We start from the raw sequence: 20,440 nt of genomic DNA, 5'->3' as shown, positions 1-20,440 counted from the left end.
GGCCAAGGGGGTGGCTGTGGCTGCTGAAGGAGGAAGGGCCTATATAAAGAACAAGGGCCCCCTCCCCGCGCCGCCCAGCGCCTGGAAAGCACCCAAACAGGGGGCTCTTTCTCCACCAACAGCTCAGGCTGTGAAACAGGATTGGAAAATAGGCTCCTTAATAATAATAGTACAAAAGCAGCGCCGTGAATGTCCTCTTGGCAGGCAGTGCTGGCTGAGAAGCCGTGGAAAGCTCTCCCTGCCTTTAAATACTCCTTAAGAAAAAGCAAATGCGGGTTTGTCTCGCTCCTGCTGCTGCTCCTCACTCAGCAGCCAAATGCTGGAGGGTGCAGCATCCTCCCCAGGGCTCCCTGCTGCACCCAGGAGCTCCTGGCAGTGAAGGTCTGGTGTGGAGCATCTGGGTGCCCTGGAGCAGAGCCTGGCAGGGCTGTGGGGGTCGTGGCTGCCCAGCCTTGGTGGTGGTGGTGGGCATCTGGGAGGAGCGAGGTGCTGCAGTGGATGGGCTGGAGAAAGCGTTTGGGCTTGGTTGTTTCCCGTGCTGCCAGTAGTCAGCCTCGTTAGGAGCCTGGGCCAGCTTCTTCCTGCTGTAATAGTGTCTGAATTCTGCCAGGAATGGTAAAAACCCTTCCCTTCCCTTCCCCAGCACCCTGTTTCCGGCAACACTCACTTCCCTGCACTTGCTTCCCGGTGCTGAAGCAGTGAGATGGTGCCAGGCTGCTGTGGGAGGCTGCCTGGGCCAGGACAGGAGGCTTTGAGGGAATATTAGACCAGTCTGGGCCAGGACAGGAGCCTTTGAGGGGACAAGGAGTCTGGGTGGGTGCTGGGGGTCGGTGGCTGGGTGGACCTGGCTGGTTTGGGCCAGGGTTGCTGTTTCTGGAGGAACTCCATGCACTTGGCATCACTGGCCATTGAGAAACACGTGGCTGGGTGATTTTGGGAGGATGAGACTCTGCTGCCAACGTTTCATGCAGCCAATTAGCAGTTTTCCCAATGGTTACAGGGTTCTGGTGTGTGTAGCAGTTGCTGGGCTCTAGCTGGGCTGGGAAACACCATTTCTCACTTGACAGAGGCTCTGCCCGTTCCCTGCCAGGCAGCTCTTGCCTGGTGTCACCTTGCAGTCACACCATGGGAGTGTTCCTTGAGATGCTGAGGTGGATGCTGCCCGAATGGCTTCAGAGGCTGTGGGGAGAGGTTTGGCAAAGGCCACTGCACTCGTGGGCCAGTGTCCAGGCCTGGCAGGTCGCAGTGCTGGCAGAAGTGTGACAAGGACCTTCTCCAGAGTGGTGACAGGAGCAGGGAGGCGGTTTGGACCTGGAATTTCCCGTTTTCCCTTGGCACAGACCTTGTGTGGTGGGACCAGTTGTGTGCTGGAGAGCTCAAGGTCCCAGCAGGGGCTTGGTGGTCCCCCTGAAATGCAGAAATGCTTTGCTTGCTGAAGCCTGGGGCTGCACCCTGGCTGCTGCTGGGCTCCTGAGCCACGTGCAGTGGCTGTGGGCTGGGTGTGGGAAAAGGCTTCAGCCCGAAGGGGCTCACACCACTTGCAGTGGTTTTAGCTGCAGGTGTCTCTGTGTGAGCTGCTCAGGAGCTGCACAAATGTTTGTTTTCCTGTGGATCTCCCCACTAAGGAGATTTCTTGGGAAATAAGCAGGGTGGTCAGTGCAGGCAGGACATGCACAGCAGGGCTCCTGAGGCTCAGCACTGGGATCAGCTGCTGCTTCCAGGAAAGCATGTGTAGGAGCAAAACAAGGAGGAGAGGGAGCCCAGGAGGACACTGTGTGGCAATGGCCTGGCTGGAGGGTGACCTGAGCAAACCTGCAGTGAGGGACAGCTCAGTGTCCTTGGGCAGCTGTGGGGTTCTGCTTGGAGGAGATGCACAGGGAGGGGAAGGAGAACACAGTGGCTTGGGAAGCAGAACCAGAGTGATGCTGTGTGAGGAGCAGCCCAGGCACAAAGGCAATGGGGATGTCTTCAGCTGGGCAGGAGCAGAGTCCCAGGCAGCTCTGGATACACAGGGAGCAGAGTTTTGCTGAGCTGGAAGGAGGGCAGGGTGATGTGCACAGGCTGCCTGTGTCTGTGCCAGCAGCAGGGCTGGGGGCTGAGAAGGGGGCACTGCCTACTCCCCAAGTGGGGAAGCAGATGGATGGCTGCAAGCTGTGGCACGTGGTGTGTCCTGGGCTCACACAGTGGTTTGGGTTGGGAGGGACCTTCAAAGATCATCTAGTTCCTGCCCTGGGCAGGGACATGTCCCACACCCCCATCCAACCTGCCCTTGAGCACTTCCAGGGATGGGGCATCCACAGCTTGTCTGGGCACCCTCTGCCAGCATCCCACCACCCTCATGGTACAACATTCGTTCCTTATGTCCCACCTAAGCCCACCCTTGCTCAGTTTAAACCCATTGTCTTGTGCTGGGCAGCCCAGAGCTGGAGGCAGGGCTCTGGGGGTCTCAGGAGAGCAGAGCACACGGGGAGCATCCCCTCTCTCGTGTCTCCACGCTGCTGGTGGTGCAGCCCATAAGGGTTTGCATGTGATGCTGGCATGGGATGCAGAAGTAGTTGGGAAGTGATGGTGTGAACCTGCTGCTGTTCCTGCAGGCTGGAGGCATTGGCCCTTCTCTACCACTTCTCCATTGCCTTCTCCACACCAGGTGTTTGAAAGCATCAGGTCAGGAAGGAAGGTTCTTCTTAGAGCTCAGCTTTGCAGGACTGATGCTGACCCTGTGCAAGCAGCTTCAGCTGACTGGCTTGGCCAAGTGTCCTTGGGTGTGGGCTGTGATGAGAACCCCTCTGTGAATCCACTTTAACTTCAGCTGAGTGAAGTCTCACTGGTGTTTTCCACCCAAGTTACTTTTCAGCCATGACTGCAAGTTTGACTGGAAAGCATCAGCACCTTTCCAGTGCAGCACAGTACTGCCCCTGAGCTGGAGCCCCAGGAGCTGGCTGAGCTCAGCTCCTTGCCCTCTGCAGGGCTGGTGGCACCTTTGTTTTTAAGTGGAACTTTACCTGCCTGCTTCTAAAACTGAGCTTAAGTGTTGATGAAGGGGTTGGGCTGTGTGCCAGGGGTCGGTAACGTAATGCTACAGCAATGAAACCCAACACCTAAGGACAAAACTCTTGTTAATCTTGTTCTCCCTTGCACTGCTGGTGTTGGAAGTTGGAAATGCCTCCTGACTCACTCAGATGGTGCTGAGTGCTGAAGTCATTGGTGCCTTGAACTTGCATTTATGGAAAAGTGGTTAGTGGGAAGTGTGGGCTGCTTTTGGTGGCTGCTGGAAGCAGAAGTATCAGAGCTGAGGCCTGTGTGCTATAAAATACCCAGATTCTTCTTCTGCAGAGCTGTGCTGTCTATCTAGTCTGCAAAGCTGCTACGAGGGAGGCTGTAGCTGTGGTCTCAAGTGGGTCAGATCCCCAGGACTCTCCCAAGAGAATCATAGAATCGTTTAAGCTGGAAAAGACCGTTAAGATCATCAAGTCCAACCCCTCCCCTCACGACCCCACAGCCCTCAGCACCTCATTCCACGGCTTTGGGATCCCTCCAGGGCTGGGCACTCCCCCAGCTCCCTGGGCAGCCAATCTCAACCTCTCCTGGGGCAACTTGAACACCCCCATCCCTCAGCCCCTCCCCAGCACCCTTGTGCTCCAGCCCCTTCCCCAGCTCTGTGCCCGGCTCTGGCCACGCTGCAGCCCCTCAGTGTCTTTCTTCAGACCCTTCTGCTGTCCTTGTCCTCAGTCTTGACACCAACTCCCTGAAAACCCTCTGGAGCAGGATTTCTGCCTCTCAGCTCCTGAGGAAAAGCTTATTTTGGCTGCTGTGAAGCACTGAACCAAACCCAAAGGTGTGAAGGGTCGACTCAGCCTTCCTGGAGGAGGGTGGTGGCAGTTGGGTGGGTGGGAGACCTGTGGTTGCTTTGAACCTTGTTCCATTCAGAGCTGGGCCTGTTTCCAGGGATCTGTGTATCCATACACTCTGATCTGTGTCCTGTAGGCTTTTTAAGATGGCTGAGATCTCAGTGCAGCTTCCTACTGAGTTATTCTGGCCTTCTCCTCCTCCTCAGCAACGTGCAACAGCCACACGGAACGAGCTGCTGCGGCGATGCCCTGGCTCGTGGGCTTGGGCAGGGGAGCAATGCAACTGGTGGTGCTGGGACCCCTGTGTGCTGCTTCCCCTGGGGACATGGTCCTGGCCATGACCCACTGCTGCTCAGAGAGTATCCCCTCCCAAGCATCCCCCCTAGAGCAACCCCCTCAGAGCATCCCCCCTCAGAGCATCCCCTTCCAGAGCATCTCCCCTAGAGCAACCCCCCAGAGCATCCACCCCCCAGAGCAGCCTTCTGCTGGGCATCCCACGGGACACTCTGGGTTTGGTAGAGGAAAGCTGGTTGTTTTTCGGAGGGAGCCAAAGCCCAGATGGCACAAGGTTCCCAGGCTGGGCAGATGGGTGTGGAGGTGTCCAGTAAGTCAAAAAGAAAACACCAGATTCAGGCTGGAGGCAAAGCTGCTGAGCAGCACCCTGCAGCTCTGAGGGATGAGGCCTTTTCTGCTTAACTTGATGGTCCCTGAAAGGTGGGCAGCAGCTGCTGTGGCCTTTTCCTTGTGCTGGGGTGAGGCTCGTGCTCTGTGCTGAGGCTGGGAGGCAGTGGCTGGCGTTGGAGCCCGCAGCCCTGTGTGGTGGCTGGAGGCAGGGCTGGAGCTCGCTGCCTCTCACTGGGTGTCTCCTGGGAAAGGGTCAGTGGGGAGATGACAGTCCCCTGGGATGCAGAGGTACCCAGTGGTGCCTGAGCCCTTTGCTCCTCTGCCCTGGCACGGCTCTGCTGCCTGTGCCAGCTCCACAGATGCGTCTGGGTATGGCCTCATTCATCTGCAACACTAACAGGAGAGGGCAGGAGCTAAAGCCCATGTGGAGCCTCTGATGAGACAACAGAGCCCTGGTTACACTCTGCCACAGCTCACCCTGCCTGCTGCTGCTTGGTTTTTTGGGGGAGAGGAAGCTTTGAGTCTCTTTGGTTGGTTTGTGCTCGTCTGCTGTCTCCCAGCAAGTGCCTGAGGAGGGACCAGGGCTGTGTGAACCAGAGGGATGTCATCTGTTTGGTACTGAGTTGATCAGCAGCGTGCTTGTGTCAAAACCCACAGAGCCCAGGCTGTGGCCTCAGGGATTTGGGCCCTTGTGGGGGGGGCAGGTTTAACCCTGCAAGGCCTTGGAAGATGCTGGAGGAGCCCTGGCTGACCTGCCCCGTGCCAGGGTCCCGGGCAGTGATGAGTGCTGGTGGGCACTGCCAGTGACCCACTGAGGCTGCAGGGCAGCAGAGCTGCTTGCTGGCTGCTGCTGTTAATTAACTGAGCTCGTTGTCTCCGTGAGCTGTTTTGAGAGCTGCTCTCACTGAAGGCACTTGGCCAGGCAGCACTTTGCTGGGGCTCTGTTTCTTCTCTCCTGGGGCAGCCTTTGCTGCCTGAGGTTGCAGCATCAGGCATGCCCAGATGCAGAGATGGCTGGCTGGCTGTTTTGGCAGCTGAGAAGCAGCGGGAGGATGGTGTGCTGGTGTGTTTGTGTGCTGTTGGGAGTGGATGCTCCTCTCCTGGCGCTGCCAAGCTGGGGATTGTTTGCTGCTGTGTTGAGCAGCACCAGCAGGTAGCTTTGACCTACACTGGAGCTTCTTCTGTGGCTTTGAAAAGCTGGGATGCTCACAACTGGGATGCATGAAGCCAAAATGCTGTTGTCTGAGTGGATGCTTTAGGTTTCCTCAGGATGGGTAGCGTGGTTTTGTTTGCTCTTTGGCAGCAGGGTGTGGGAAGACACTTCAAGCCTGGGCTGAGAGCGCCTCTGAGGCTGGTGCTGTGCTTGGGCCGAGGAGATGGAGGGAGATGCTGGGAGCAGATGATCCTTCAGTGCCCTGCACCCAGGGGAGCTGTGCCTGCCCCCTGGCATCCCCTGAGCCCTGGGTAGTCCCTCAGCTGCAGGCACTGCCGCCTCCCCATGCAGTTGAGGTTTTGGGGAGCCTGGAGCCGTGTGCCCGGGCGCAGAGGGGATCTCCAGTGACGTGGCTGGGACAGATGGTGCCTCTCAGCAGCCCAGAGTGACACGTGCCCTGCTGCCCAGCAGGCTGCAGCCCTGTCATTTCCTCCTCACAGGGCTCCCGGCCGGACCTTTGTGCCCCCGTCCCACCCCCCAGTGCCTGCCCCAGATAACCGTCACCCTGCCGGGGCAGCGGGCACGAGCTGTCTGGAAGTGCCTCCCTGAAGGCAGTGTGTGGCTCTGGCACAAAGCCTCTCCCTGGGACATGGGTTGCCTTCCTCTGGCACTGCTGGGACCGGCAGGTTTGCAGCATCTCGTTCTGCAGAGAGCCGTAACCCTCCGTCCCTGCGCCTCGTGTGCTGACCTCGCTGGGGCAGGAGGCTTTTGTCTCTGCTGCCGATGCCACACGTGCTTCTGCAGACCAGACACCCCCTCACCTGCCTGCTGTGGCTTTCCCAGCTCTGCTGTGTGTTCTCTCTCTCCCCCGCTCCGCAGCGTCCCTCGTGCTTCCCTCGCTGCTGCCTGCGGAGGCCTCGTGCTCACACGCAGCCAAGAACAGCTCCCAGCGCTCCCCTCCAGCTCTGGAAGTGCCCAGGTGTCCTTGCTCTTGCTCAGCCCTTGCTGTGGAGGCCACGCTGGGGGGCTGTGCTGTGCCTCTCTTGCTGGAGCTGCCTGTCCTCTGCTGCCTCGGCGTCCGTCGAGCTCTGGTGCAGCAGTGCCAGGGGTGTCCCCTGCTCTGGCTGCTGTTTGCCCCAGCTCCTGGGAGCAAGTGAGCAAAGGAGGGGAAGGTGCTCCTGACATGGAGCCACAGATTTGGCAGGAAGCACTTCTTGATGCCTGTCTGTGTCGTTGCAGGCCAAGGACAGTGATGATGATGATGAAGTCACCGTCAGCGTGGACAGAGACCGCTTCATGGATGAGTTCTTTGAGCAGGTGAGCGGTTTGCTTTCTCCAGTGCAGCTTTGAAGCCGGTTCAGCCCTTTCTGTTGGTGCTGGAACAGGCTGTGGGGCTGTGGTACAAGCTTGAGCCACGCTGGGAGTGGGGATGAGGCTCCTGCCCTGGCTGGTAACACTCAGCTGATGCTCAGGACCCTCAGGGTTGTGCTCAGAGCACTGATCAGCAGGAGCCAGGCTTCCATGAAGACCTGAGGCTGTGCAGAGCTTACCTGGCCCTGGAGATGCTTTGCTGTAGCACCTCCTCCAGAAACCAGTGGGGCCAGGTGAGCAGTTGCAGGGCAGCCTTGCAGCCTGCCTGCCTCCAGCCTCCTGCTAATGCCACTCAGCTCCCAGACCTCTCCTAAAAGCACCTTGGCAGAGAAGCAGTTTCTGGGATTGATTTTGTGCCTCTCCTTAGCAAACAAGAGGCTGTCTGCTGGCACGTGGGTGGCTCGGAGATCTGCATGCGGGTTTTTTAGCACACCCTTAGCATGGCATGTGTGTGGGGGGTGTTAAAATGTATCTGTGCAGGCAATGGAGTGGGGAGTGAAAATAATCTGAGGTGCAGATGGAGGAAGATGAGCAAAGTGGTGGTGTGAAGGAGAAGACAGAGCTTGAGGGTGGGCAGCCCGGCAGGCAGAGGGCACAAGCAGAGGTTCCTCCTCTCGGCGATGCCGCTGCCTTTCCTGGTCGTGCAGCAGCGCAGGGAAGGTGCTGTGGGTCTGCTGGCAAGGGTGAGCTCTCTGGTCTGTGGGATGAGGGTCAAACTGGGCTTCTCAGCTCCTGGAGCAAAGAGCCACGGGGAACTGAGCTGGGCCCAAGTGCAGCCTCAGCAGCGCTCTCCAGAGTCTGAATCTGATGCTAATCCGAATAAACCCCAAATGCTTCTCGATGCATCTCAAAGGATGCGGGCTGCAGAGTCTGTGTGATGTTGCTGTAACTGCTGCTGTGCTGGGGAGGGTCTGATTTCATGGGGATCCTACAGTTTGAGGGTCCAGGAGGATGTTTGCTGTGGCTCAGACGTGTCCCAGCTGCTTTAGGATGACCCTGTCCCCCCCAATGACGGAGCCTCCCGACGCCTGCCCTGTCTTGTCCATCCACAGGTGGAAGAAATTCGAGGGTTCATTGATAAGATTTCGGAGAACGTGGAGGAGGTGAAGAGGAAGCACAGTGCCATCCTTGCATCCCCCAACCCTGATGAGAGTGAGTGAGCTGGGGTGGGAGCTGAGCTGCCCTGGGTGCCTGTGGGGTGGCTGGGCACAAGCTCCAGGCTGCAGCCGCCCAGGGCTGGAAAGCCACAGGCTGCCGGGGTGAGGGAGGGCTGGGACCTGTGTGGAAGGAGGTGGAGGGGTGACACTTGGGGACTTTGAGAGGTGGTGAGAGCCCAGTGAGGCTGCTGGAGGGCAATTCCTGAAGCGTGGGGACGTGTGGAGGCTGAGAAGAGCAAATGGCTGGTTTTGTTTCAATGCTGTTGGGCTGTTCTCTTGCCCTGGGCTGCCTGGGGAGGATACCTGGGTGAGAACAGGCTGAGCATTGCCTGCCTGGCCCGGAAATGGTGGGCCATCTTCTTTGAGCCTGTAGTTTGCACTTGTGACTCTGCCTTCTCTGTCCTGAAGGGCATCTTTTGGCTGGTTTTTCCCTACTTGTCTTCCTGAGAAGAGGTGCAAAGGTGTGTGTTTGGCTGCTCTCCTCTTATCCAACTGTGAATTGTCTCTGGAGGCCTCAGGAGGTTGTCTGCACACACATTTTCTTGTGTCTAGCCCTATGGCAAATCAATAGATATTGCTAATTGCTGGCAGAGCCCAACCCAACCCTTCCTAAAGTGCCTCGTGCTCCCCTGTCCTGGCAGCTGCTCCTCAGCTACGACTGACTTGGCTAACCCTGGAAGCCAGGGATTTTCTCAGGGGAATTCACGTGTCTCAGACTGTTGCTTAATCATCCTCCAGGCTCTTTTGGTCTGTGCTTGCACTGTAAGGTTTTTGCAGTGCTTCTGCTGGGGGTGTTTCCAGGGAAGAGCTGTCAGTGCTTTGCTCCTGGCTGCTGGGCTCGTGCAGCATCGCGGCGGCCGCTCGGGGCCGAGCCAGGGCTGGGGCTGCAAAGGGCACTCCTGGCCTAAGAGCACAAGCATCTATTTAAAAGCCTGAACTCTGCAGTGAGCAAGATCTGGTGACATTGAGGTGACTTGCAGAAGCATCCAGCGTGCAGGGAGTGCTGCTGGTGTTGATTCACAGTGTTACTTTGGCCCTTGGTATTGTGTTGTGCAAGAAAAAAGTGGGCAGCGAAAGCAGAGCCCAGAGCTCGGGTAGAAACGAGTGGTTTGTGATGTTGTGGTGTGTCCAGGAGCTGTGAGGGGGCTGATCAGGTGCTCAGTGGTGGATAAGGCTCACAGACTCACAGAGAGGGGTGAACTGAAAGAGACCTTCCACGTGGGACATGTCCCACTCCATCAGGTTGCTCACAGCCCCGTCCAAGCTGCCCTTGAGCCCTTCCAGGGATGGGGCATCCAGGGCTGTGTAAGACCTGCATTTCCCCACCTGCCCAGCGTGGGGTGGAGGTGCTGGGCTGCACCCACGTCCCACAGAAGGGCTCAGCCCTCGCCTGCTCTTCCTTCTGCTGGCTGCACACACTGTTCTCACACCGAGCTGTCGGCTGCTGCCTGCGCTCGTGCTGGCGCCCGCTGGGTGGGCAGCTGCCTGCCTTTGCCATCGTGGCAGCCCCTGCCTGCCTGCTCCTTGCAGCCCCACAGGATCCTGCCTGCATCAGCCTTCTCTTCTCCAGCCTGAGCAGCCCCAGGGCCAGCAGCCTTTCCCCCTCACACACATGTTGCAGCCCCTCAGCACCTCGGTGTCCCTGCACTGGCCTCTCTGCAGCACTCCCCTGTCTCTCCTGAGCTGGGGAGCCCATGCTGGTAGTTGGGCAGCACTATGTCAGTGCCTTGGTGGGCTCAGGATGACTGAGGGGCTGTGTTTCTCCTTGAGTCAGGGCCATCACTGCCTCTGCTCCTGGTTTGAGTCATAGCTCTTGGTAAACCTGTTCCTCAAATCCTTCCTGGTGAGCTGCTGCCTCTGTTGTCACTCCTGGAGCTTGGAGGAGGCTGTTGGACCTCGGTCATTGATCTGGGCTGCTTCCCAGAGGAGTGGCTTTGAGTGGCAGGTTGCCAGCTGGAGAGCAATGAGATGATGTTGTGGGGAGTTTTTTTTGTCTGGAGCAGTTGGGAAGGACTTCAGTGCCATTCATCTCCTCCAGGCATCTCATCCCTCCCTGCAGCCACACTGCAGCTCCCCAGCTCTGTGTTATGTAACAGAGGCTGTTTGCTGAATGAATTGCCTCTGGACACATACATCTGGAAGTTTGTGTGCTGCAGCCTGTCAGCTCAGACCATCTCTGTAGGCTTTGGAAGACCCAGTGAATATTTCACACCTGGAAGTAGATCCAACAGGGCTGGGAGGGGAAGAGCAGCTGCATGTAAACTTGACCTCCAGTTTCAGTTTAAGCTGTGCAGGCTTGGGGTGGAAGCTTTGGACACCAGGACACAGGTCCCAGGTGACTTTGTCCAGGCTCTGTCTGCTGGGGGAGATTGGAGTTGCTTGGAGAGTGTCCTCTGTTACTCCTAGCAGAGTATTTCCTGGCAGTGAGATGGGCCAGATGGACAAGGAGACAAATTGTGGCTGTTCACCTCTGGTACACTGAGGCAGCATAGGCCAAAAAGGCAATTTGGAGTGTCCTTGGTGCTTAGGCACTGGCCAGATGCCTCCAAACAGGCAATGCTTGGCTTTGTGGGCTGCAAGCACACATTGCTGGCTGCTGTCTTGTCACTCACCAGTATCCCCCAGCCCTTCTCCATCCACTCATCCATCCCCACACCCACCTGTGCTGGTACTGGGGCTGCCCTGAGCCAGGGGCAGGACCTTGCACTTGCCCTGGTTTGGATGGCAAGGTGTGCAGTGGGTTTGAGGTTTGATGAAGGAAGGCTGGACAGGTTGTGGTTGCTCACCACACCTCCCAGAGCAGGGCTGCTAGATGGCAGGTTCTCCACCAGCCTCAGTGGCTCTTCTGCCTGGTCAGGGTTGGCAGAGCACAGAGTGGCAGCAGGACCCAGGGAGCACACACTTCACTGGGCACTGCTTGTTTGGAGAGGGGGAGTGGGGAGCCTCATCTTCCTCCTCTGCTCCTCCACTGCTCCTGCTGCCTCCAGTGCTGGGAGCAGTGCTCCTGGTGCCCTCCTGCTTCCTTCTGCCACGTCTTTGATGCAGCTGAAGTGACACCAAAATGAGAAGCTGTGTAGTGGCAAAGGTGTCCTTGTGCTGGCAGCAACATGTGTCATGGGCACTTGTGGGGACTGTGAGGAGGAGGTGCCATCATTGCCCTGGCTCTCCCCATCCTCCTCCTGCTCCTCTTCCTCCTCCAGGCAGATCCCCAGGGGGAAGGTGTTCCCAGGCATTTTGCAGCCATGGTGGGGATGGTCCCACAGCTCTGCCAGTGCTGCCTGCCACAGCAAACCTGCTGTGAGTTGGGCAAACTGGAGTGCTGCTGTGATGCAGGGATGGGGGGTTCCTCTGGCCACTGGAGAGGTCCAGGAGCTCCTGCAGAGCAGCCCCAGCACCTCACTGGGGTCAGGCCTCCTGAGCAGAGCTGTGCTAACAATGCTCCTGGTCATGATGGCAATGCTGAGCTGTGCTCCAGGGCTGCCTTGGCTGCCTGTCCCTGTGCCACACAGGGATGCTTCTCATCGCCCTTGTGTGCATTTCTCCAGCTCCATCTTGAGGGAGATTTATTTCTTCTCCCAGTGATTGCTGTTGAAGGGCTGCTCTAGGGCTCAACCTCCAGTGGTCAGGAGCCATCTTCTCATTTCCAGCCCCAGTCTATTTACCATCGATTTACATCCCAACGTCATCACAAGAACAAATATATTTAGCTTCAGTAGCTGTTTGCCCTTCTGGCTCCATCATGTCAGGCCCTTGCAGCAGCTTGGGTGGTTTGCAAGGACTGTGCACAATCACTGCCTTCCCTTGTCCCAGCCCCTTCCCCAGGCTGGGAGGTCTCCAGGATTCTGGGGGACTCTGGCTGTTAGTTGGCATTTCTTGAGCTCTTTGGACTGTGTTACCCCTCTGTTACCTTGTCATGGTGCCACCACTGTGGGAGGGGGGGTCTGTGTGGGGTGGGACAGGGCTTTCAGCAGCGTGCTCAGGGGGGCAAGAAGGCCAAGGGCATCCTGGCTGGGATCAGCAGTGGGGTGGCAGCAGGAGCAGGGCAGGGATTGTCCCCTGTGCTGGGCCCTGGGGAGGCTGCAGCTCCAGGGCTGTGTCAGTGCTGGGCCCCTCACCCACTGCCACAGGGACACTGAGGGGCTGCAGCTGGGGAAGGGGCTGGAGCACAAGGGTGCTGGGCAGGGGCTGGGCACCCACAGTGATGAGTTTATAGGGAATAGGCAGAGTGAGGGTTGTTCAGTTGTGGTGGCAGCTCTGTGTGTGAGCACAGGAGGCTCATCTGTATGTCAGGCTGTGGAGACAGCTCTCTGGGGAGCAGACAGTCCAGGGAACAAAATGCCTTCATTCAGCATTAAACCAGCCCACCACCTCCCAGCACCCATCTGGTGGATTTGATGGGGTGAATGTGGGTGCTGATCCCTCCCTTCTCTGCCATACACTGCTCAGCATGGCCAGTGGCACCCACAGCCATGCCAGTGGCACCCACAGTTATGCCAGTGGCACCCACAGCCATGCCAGTGGCACCCACAGCCAGCCCTTGGGTGCTGCCAATGGGAACAGGACACGTGGCCTTTGTGTGCATCACCCCTGGACCACAGCAAGGCTGCCTGGGACACCTCTGTCCTCTCCCTTGTGCCTGTCTGGCTCTTTTCTTTGGTGTCCCTTGCCCAGCTGAGGTGCCCTGTTCCCCTGCAGCCCCTGCACACCTCAGCTGAGCAGCGCTGCCTGGGCCGTGGCAGCCAGCGAGTGCAGAGTAAACAGCAATCAGCTGTAGCCTGATTCATAGCAACACAGAGAAAAGAGAGTAAAAATCAGCTGCTCTGTAATTATTTTGGGCTTAATTTAGACCAAACAGTCAGTGGCACTCCTGGAAGATGTCTTACTGCTGTAAAGGTGCAGCTCCTGCTGCACAACTGCTGTGTTGTACCCCAGGGATGGGCAGCGAGGTGACTTTTGGAGCAGAAGCCTGACCTTGCTGCTGGAGCTCTTGCTGCTCCTGTTGCAGTGCAGGAGAGCTCCTGGGGCTCCTTGGCTTTGTGTGGCTCACAGCACTCTGAGTGACTCCAGACTGTGGTTCATTTTCTCTTAGAGTCAGGCAAGGGGGGGTTGGAGACCAAAGGGTGTGAGAGCAGAAACATGGAGCTTGTCTGGGAAGCACTGGGGGGAAACAGGGAGATGGGGGGTGGCAGCCCAGTGTCTGTGTGGAGAGTGAGCTGAGCCAGTCCTGCCCCACACACCTGTGTGCTTGTGGCTTGGAGCTGATGCTCTGCAGCACGCCTCAGGCAGAGCCAGCAGCATCCACTCTGCAGCTACAGCTCAGCTTTCTGTCCCTGGATCTCCATTGTCTCAGTGCTGACACCGGGGGATAATCTGCTATTTGCCAAAATGGCTTTAGCAGGGCTGAGATGAGCAAGCTGTAAATCCTGTTACTGTGCTTCCCCAGGATTATTTGGTGCTGTGGAGAGGGAAAGGCTTTGTGCTTTCCAGGCATGCTGAGAGCAAGAGGGCAGCTGGATGTGGCTCTCAGAGCAGGGCAAGGGTGCAGGCAGGAGGAGGAGGAAGGCCAGGGGTGTTGTGATCTCCCTGGCCCCCAGCATCACTCCCACCAGGGGATCAAGCTGTGGGCACTGCTGTGGCAAAGGGCTCCTGCTGCAGGGGAGTTGCAAGAACTGGCTTTACACAGCTGTAACTGACGTAGGGAGCTTAAGACTGGAGCTGTTCAGAGTTCAGGCAACACCAGTGATGCTCCTGAAAGGGTTTGTGAGGTACTGTGGCCTGAGATTCAGACCATGAGGTTTTGTGGCCTGATTCAGATGGTTCTGTGAGGTTTTTGTGCCCCCTGAGCAAGGGGAACCTGCTTTAGCAGGGGCTTGGGCTGGAGCAGCTCTGCAGGGCCCTTCCAGCCCCCACCTTCTGGGTTCTGTGATACCTGTCACCTTTTCACTTGGTAACTGGAGCAGCCTCGTGGGAATGACCAGTGTGGTTGTGCTGACCCATTGCATGGCACGTGGGTTCACAGCCAGTGCTCCATGGGCTGGCTGCAGCAACCAGCTGGGTGACTGTCCTTCCACATCTCTTCAGCACTCCTTCAGGGGAAGATACACAGAAAGCATCTCCTGTTTCCCTCAAAACTCCCCCCCACCAATGCTCAAAGCCCTGAGTCTCGTTGCCTCTCCACACCACCCACCTTCAGCACACAGCTCCTGCCCACGCTGCCACGCGTCACTGGGGTCTGTGCTGGGGGCTGCTGCCAGCCCAGGTCCTGCCTGGCTGGGTGGCTGCCTGGGCAGCTGCAGGGGGCAGCTGGAGGGAATGTTTTCCCTGCAGCCTGGGAAGGTGATTAATGGCTGTGGGGGGTTTGCTGGGATCTGGGAGCCCAGCTGGGTGCTGGGGAGCTGCCTCCTGGGAAGTGCCTGGGAGCTGCCAGCTCCAGCCCATACAGGCAGAAGCCCACTGCCCACACAGAGCTGGCTGCCTGCTCCTCACAGTGGCATCACTGGATGCTTTTGGTAGGAAAATGCTCCCAGGACGTGGCACTGCTGCCTCATTTTGCTCACACCTGAGGCATTTTGCATAGCATGGCTGGCTTGTAGCTGCAGTTGGTGCAGTCAGGCCGTGGCTGGGCTGCCCTTAGGGACGTGTCACGTCGTTGGCACGCTGCAGGTGCTGTGCTGCTGGCTGTGATCCTGTTGGGACCAGTCTCAGGACACATGGGCTGGGGAGCTGTTTCCATAAATCCTGGCTTGTGCCTGAGAGGTTAGAACCAGGGCTTGGGTTGATACCCCAGACTCAGCAGCCTGAATGTGTGGCATTTGCAGATGCTGGTTGTTGATCTGTCACCCCAGTGCTACACCCTGTTAGTTGCAGCTGTGGGTGGTGGCTGTCAGGTCATCCCTGGTAAGCCAGAGAAGAGAAGCCTTGCCTGGCCCTTTTCCCTGCCCAACCTCCCAGCCTTGGAGGCTTTTCCTTTTTTAGGAGCTTTCATTCAGGATTATCTGTTTGCCCTTGCTGGTGAGGGCTTTGGCTCAGGTCTCAGCTGGAACATCTTTTGTCTCTTGGCTCTTCTCTGCCAGTGGGCACCAGAGCTCAGTGTCTCACGTTGCTTCTGCTGGCCACAGCGTGAGCAATCCTCCCTGGAACTCATCTGTTCTTCCAGTGAGTTGTTCTTGATAACCTGAGGCCAGGCTTTTCCCTTTCCTCCACCTCTGGGAGCAGCCAAAGGGTTGTTACCAAAGCCATAAGGAGAGGCTGGAAGTGGTTCTCACAGGGGTCTGTGTTGGAGTCTGGGGGGTGATGGAGGTCTTGGCTGGAGGATGGAGGATCCTGGTGCAGGGTTACTGGAGGATTTGTGTTCCCATGGTGTTTCTAGCAGGCAGGAGATGTGCTGAGTCAGAGCACAGAGAGTGCTCTGCCAAAAGAAACCTCAGACATCAGAGGAGTCAGAGCAGGGGGATGGCTGGTGGCTGCTGCTGCAGACACTTCACAGGGGGAGCCAAGTGCTGGTGAGTTAGGGTGTCACACAAGGAACACCCCAGGCCTGGGGGGTTTGAGAGGCCTCGAGTTTGCCTTTGCTGGGGACACGTGGCCAGCTGGGGCTGCTCGAGGCACGGTGGCTGCAAAGGCTCTGCCTGAGTGGCACTGGGTGTGAAGGCTTTCTGAGGAGAGAACAGCTTGTGTGTGGCCCCAGTGCTTCCCTCTCATTGACATTTCTCCTCCCATGGCCCTGGGGACCTCTGCTGATCTTGCCTCAGTTCTGTGGGTTCACTGGAGAGAAATATATCCTGAGGACAGGCAGCAAAGCTCTTGAGCTTGCTTTTAATGCCAGCAGAGCCTGCTGAACAGAGCTAAGCCTCTCTGAGTCTCCCAGCACTGTTAATGAGTGGCCAGCCCCACAGAGGTGGAGCTGAACTGTGCTTTCCTAATTGAGTTATCAGATTAGTAGCAAAAAATGCAAATAAAAGAGCTGCTTTGGTTGCAAGTGAAGAGAAGCACCTGGAGAAGGAGTGTGCTGTGAGCATCAGGTGGCAGGTGATGGAGGATGAGCAAGGCCAAACGATTGCCAGGGAGAGAAGATAAAATGCAGCTGGGATGTGGCCTCTGATTCCTGGCCTGGGGCTCTGCTGGGAAAGATGTTTCTTCTTAATCATGTGAAGCTGTAGATGTTGGAAGCATTTACTGAGTCACTTCATGAGTGTGTCCTACTGGTAAAAGCTCACAAAGGGTTAATGGGTGATTAATTAGCTTTGAGGTAAATAATTAATCAAGTGGTGTAGAATCCAACAGATCAGATCTTGGCTTTTGGTCTGTAAATACTGATGTGTGCTCAGCCTAAGACTGTCTTGTGCAGAGATTATTTATGACCAGCCTCCAGCCCCTTGCAAACCACTTCTGTGCTCACCTGTAATAAAGAGAGCAATCCATCATGTGCTGGCCAGAGAGCTGCCAGAGCTGTGGCTGGTGCTTAGGGAGCAGCACTGGGACCTGTAAATCTGAAATAGCTCTGCATGGGGAGGGAAGAACAGCTCCTGAGCACTGGCCAGCGAGGAGCAGGGAGCTGGAGGCCTCCCTGGTGCTCCTGCACCCGTGGCAGAGCTGCCCCTCGTTCCAGCCTGAGGTTGGTGCTCTGAGTGTTGTGTTGCCATGAAAAGGTTTGAGTTTCATTAATATTTCAAAGCCTGTGCTGAACACTTGGGCTCCTGCAGCTGGGCAGCTTGGATTGCAGGGTTGGCAGCTTGGATTGCAGGGTTTCCAGCTTGCTGCTTTTATCCTCCAGTCTTAATTCCCATTGCAAAAGGTTATTGGCCTTTAATCCCTTCAATGAAGTGCTGCCTTAAAAGATGTGATCACTGGAAAGGCTCAGAGGAAGAGAGGCTCAGTCTCAGGTACACAGTACCCAGGCTCAAGGAGGAGCTGACTCGTGAGGAGCCTCTGGAGGAGCAGTTGTGCAGCTCAGTGTGCATTAGTGTTCATCTAGAGCAAAGAGAAGATAGTGCAGTTTGTTTCTGTGGTTGCTTCAATTAATCAGTGGAGAGCAAACCACAAGTCAGTGCTGGTTGCTGGCTCAGAAGCAGAGCAGGGACAGACCTGCTGGAAGGTTTTCTTCCTCTGCTCCTTTTGCTTTGTTGGGACAGCCTGTGATGCTGCCTTGCTCTTAGCTGCAGGGTGCCACTCTTCCCAGATCCCCAGCTCTTCTTCCTGAAGCTTCCCCATTGAAGAAATGAGGCTGAAGTGGCAAAGTCCTCTGAGTCAGCCAAGGCCATGGGTGAGAAGCTGCAGCTGCTCCAACCCCCACTGGCCCTTGCCTTTGTTATTCCTTTGTTTAGCACAGTGGGAAGGTTTTGAGAAGAGGTGGCAATGTTGAGGCTTGAAAGGCAGCCTCTAGAGGAGGAACAGCAGAGAGCCAGGTGCTAGCTCTGCTCTGTGAAGGCAGGCACTGAAGCCCTGGCACTGTGTGGTGGAGGATGTTGTACCTCAGCTTGGAGGGAGCGTTGGAGTCTCTGTGTCACTTCTTGTCACCTGTTGGTTTTTGATGGAAGACATTCAAACCTCCTGCTGATCCCCAGGTTTTTGGGGCCAAGGGCCTCCTGAGCACAAGGTCACCTGGAGTAGCACCATGACACTGTGTGTGTGGCCTCCTCAGCTGAGGAGTGCTGTGTCACAGTGCTTGCAGGTGATGTGTGCAGCAGCAGCGTGTTCATCCACTGAGAACTTGCAGCTCATGAACCAAATGGATCATGAACCAGAACCAGCAGGTCCATGCCTTTGTCATGCCCTTCTTGCCAAACAGGCTGGGTGTGTGAGGGAGGAGATGGGATTTTTCTGTGCAGGTGAAGGCTTTTAAGAGGCAGCTGAAGGGCTCCTGCATGTCAACCCAAGTCAGAAATTAGGACACTTTTATGCAAGGCATGTTAATGTCTCTTAAAATGCTACAGCTATAAGAAGTGCCTTATTCTTGGCATCCATCTGGGCTCTTGCAGAGATGGTGTTTAGAGTGGGTAATGGTACCATGTGTGGATTATGTATCTCACCATGACCAAAAGGAATCTGGAGCTCCCAATCTGGAAGATAATTCTGTGCCTTGAGAGTACTTTGAGGGCTTTTAATAGCTTGTGGTGCTACAGGGAAGCAGCCTGGTGGGAGAGTGGTTTGAGGGAAGTAAGCAGAACATCACCCACCTTATTTCCCTCAGAGCTTTAAGAAGATCCTGCATAGCAGTTCCACTTCTGCAGGGGTGGATCGTGTCAACCAGAGCTGCTCTCGAGCTGGAGCTGGAGAAAAAGGCGTAACATGAAGCGATATCTAACCCTCAGTCACGTTCTTCTGCTTGTCCTGATGTTCAGTTCTATGTTGTGTAAGAGGAATTGTCACATAAGCCATCAGAGCTCCGTCCCCACAGAGCCATCCCCTCACCAGCCCCGAGCAGGATGTTGCTTACAGTATCCAAACCCTGGAGGGCTGCTGCTCCCTCTCTAGAGAAGCTCTGAGCTGCTGTTTGCAGCAGCTTAAAGTGTGAAGATCCTCACAGTTGACTTTGCTGCTGAAAGGCTTCCCATGGGGACCAGCCCCTGCCCTCCTCTGAGCACGCTGCTGGTGGGAGGGTGATGGGTGACTGGCTAGAAATGAATCTGCCCTCGTCTCAAGCAGCCTGTGTGGCCAGGGATGAGGTGCAGGGTGCCATGGGATGAGTCATTGGGCAGCACCTCCCCTGCTGCCACGAGCATCCATCCAGGGGCTTTGACCCCTGTGTCCCCCCTCACCTGCCCCCTGCTCTCCCGTGGCTGTGGGAGCTGTGTCCTCAGCAGGGGCACAAATTGCTGCAGGAGCTGTTGAAATGTCAGGAGCACACGGGCAGAGCCTGGTTGTGGTGTTGACAAAGGGCTGTGTTGGCGCCCTTGGCTGTCACAGGGGATGTGGCACGTGCTCAGGGCTCCTCCAAACCTCCTTAGAGCGTGGCTTTGGAACGAGCACCATGAAAGCACCAGGTAAAGGCTGCTGCAGAGCTGTTCACCCTTGCTGTGCTCCCCTCCTGTGCTGCCCACTGGTGTCTGCTGGGGTGTTGTGGTCCTGAGGCCTCATCAGATTTGCTTTTCCCCAAGGGAAAAAAGGCCTTTGGTCCTTGCAGGTGTCACCTTGCCATGGGCTGCTCTCTTGCTTGCTGGCTCTGGTGGAGCCTCCTCCCAGTGTAGGAGCAGAGAGAAGGTCCTGGAGCTGTTTGGGCTTTAGATTGTTGCTCTCCCTGGGAACCAGCTGAGATTTGTCCCTTTCCAGTATCTCTGTAATTGATTTGTAGCCCGATTTGGTCATTAATCAAATGTGTCTTTACATCAGATGAGGCCAGCCCAGCTCTCTGTGCCACCCCTGCCAGCTGCTGAGTGGCTTTTCCTCCAGCCTGCAAGCTCCTGATGCAAATACTGACTTGAACTGGACCCAGGGCTGAGCCCTGCATGGGACTCATTCATCATTTGTCCCCAGTCCAACTGTAAATCTTTCATCATGTTGTCCCTGTGTCCAGCTTGGTGATGTGGGTGTGATGAAACTGCACGTCCCTGCCTGCTGCAGGAGAGCCAGACACACACTGTCCCTGCTGCTTTTCCTTCCTTGCACATTTGGCTTTCATTGAAATCTTCACCTCTCCTGAAGCTAATTGAGCTGTGTTAGACCCTCCCCACTGAAGGCTGCCTAGCAGCAGTGCCCTTCTCATACCTGCCACAGCTACAGGCTTCTGCTGCCCTTCCCGAGCACCACCCGTGTGTATTGGAGCTGCCCTTCAGCAGGAGGTGGGATTGGGCTCTGCAGTCCTGGGGGCAGGCACTGCTGTCCCTGTGAAAGCTGCTGTAGGGCTGCAGGCACGTGGTGATGGGCAATGGCCACGTGCTTGGTGTGTGGGGCAGCCCCATGGCTGCGTGTGGGTGCTTTGGGTTGGGATGGGGGGGCCAGCAGTGTGGGGGAGGATAACTTGGGAAAGGCAGCTGCTGAGGAGGAGCCTCTGTTCAGGTGTGGTGAGGAGGGCCAGAGGGCACCATGGCTGTGAGGGATAGTGTGGGGGACACAGCTGGATCTTGTGACCCTGCATGCTCTGGGCATGGCCACAGACACTGGGGTGTCCCATGGGCTGAACGTGGCCAGCAGTGTGCCCAGGTGGCCAAGAGCCCTGGCAGCAGAGGCTGAGGGTCCCTGCAGATGCTTCACTGGCACAGTAGTTCGGTTTGAGAGAGGTTTGTAGAGCATTCAGATGGTGAGACAGGTAGTGGTGGGTGGCCCAAGGGCAGCTGTGCAGGGCAGGGTGT

General features: G+C 56.7%; 1 protein-coding gene across 2 annotated transcripts in view; it reads left to right on the top strand.

Moving 5' to 3' along the window:
- STX1A (syntaxin 1A) overlaps nt 1-20,440 on the top strand; it is a 37,067-nt gene that overhangs the window by 1,547 nt on the left and 15,080 nt on the right. For both annotated transcript variants that reach the window (XM_062012110.1, XM_062012111.1), the window contains exons 2-3: nt 6,865-6,942; nt 8,049-8,148. In XM_062012110.1, coding sequence (XP_061868094.1) covers nt 6,865-6,942; nt 8,049-8,148 — 178 coding nt within the window. The remainder of the gene's footprint in view (nt 1-6,864; nt 6,943-8,048; nt 8,149-20,440) is intronic.

This window comes from Colius striatus, chromosome 20 (assembly GCF_028858725.1).
Source record: "Colius striatus isolate bColStr4 chromosome 20, bColStr4.1.hap1, whole genome shotgun sequence".
NCBI lineage: Eukaryota > Metazoa > Chordata > Aves > Coliiformes > Coliidae > Colius > Colius striatus.
The sequence above is the reverse complement of the archived record's forward strand: the minus strand, read 5'-3'. Positions and strand labels throughout refer to the sequence as shown.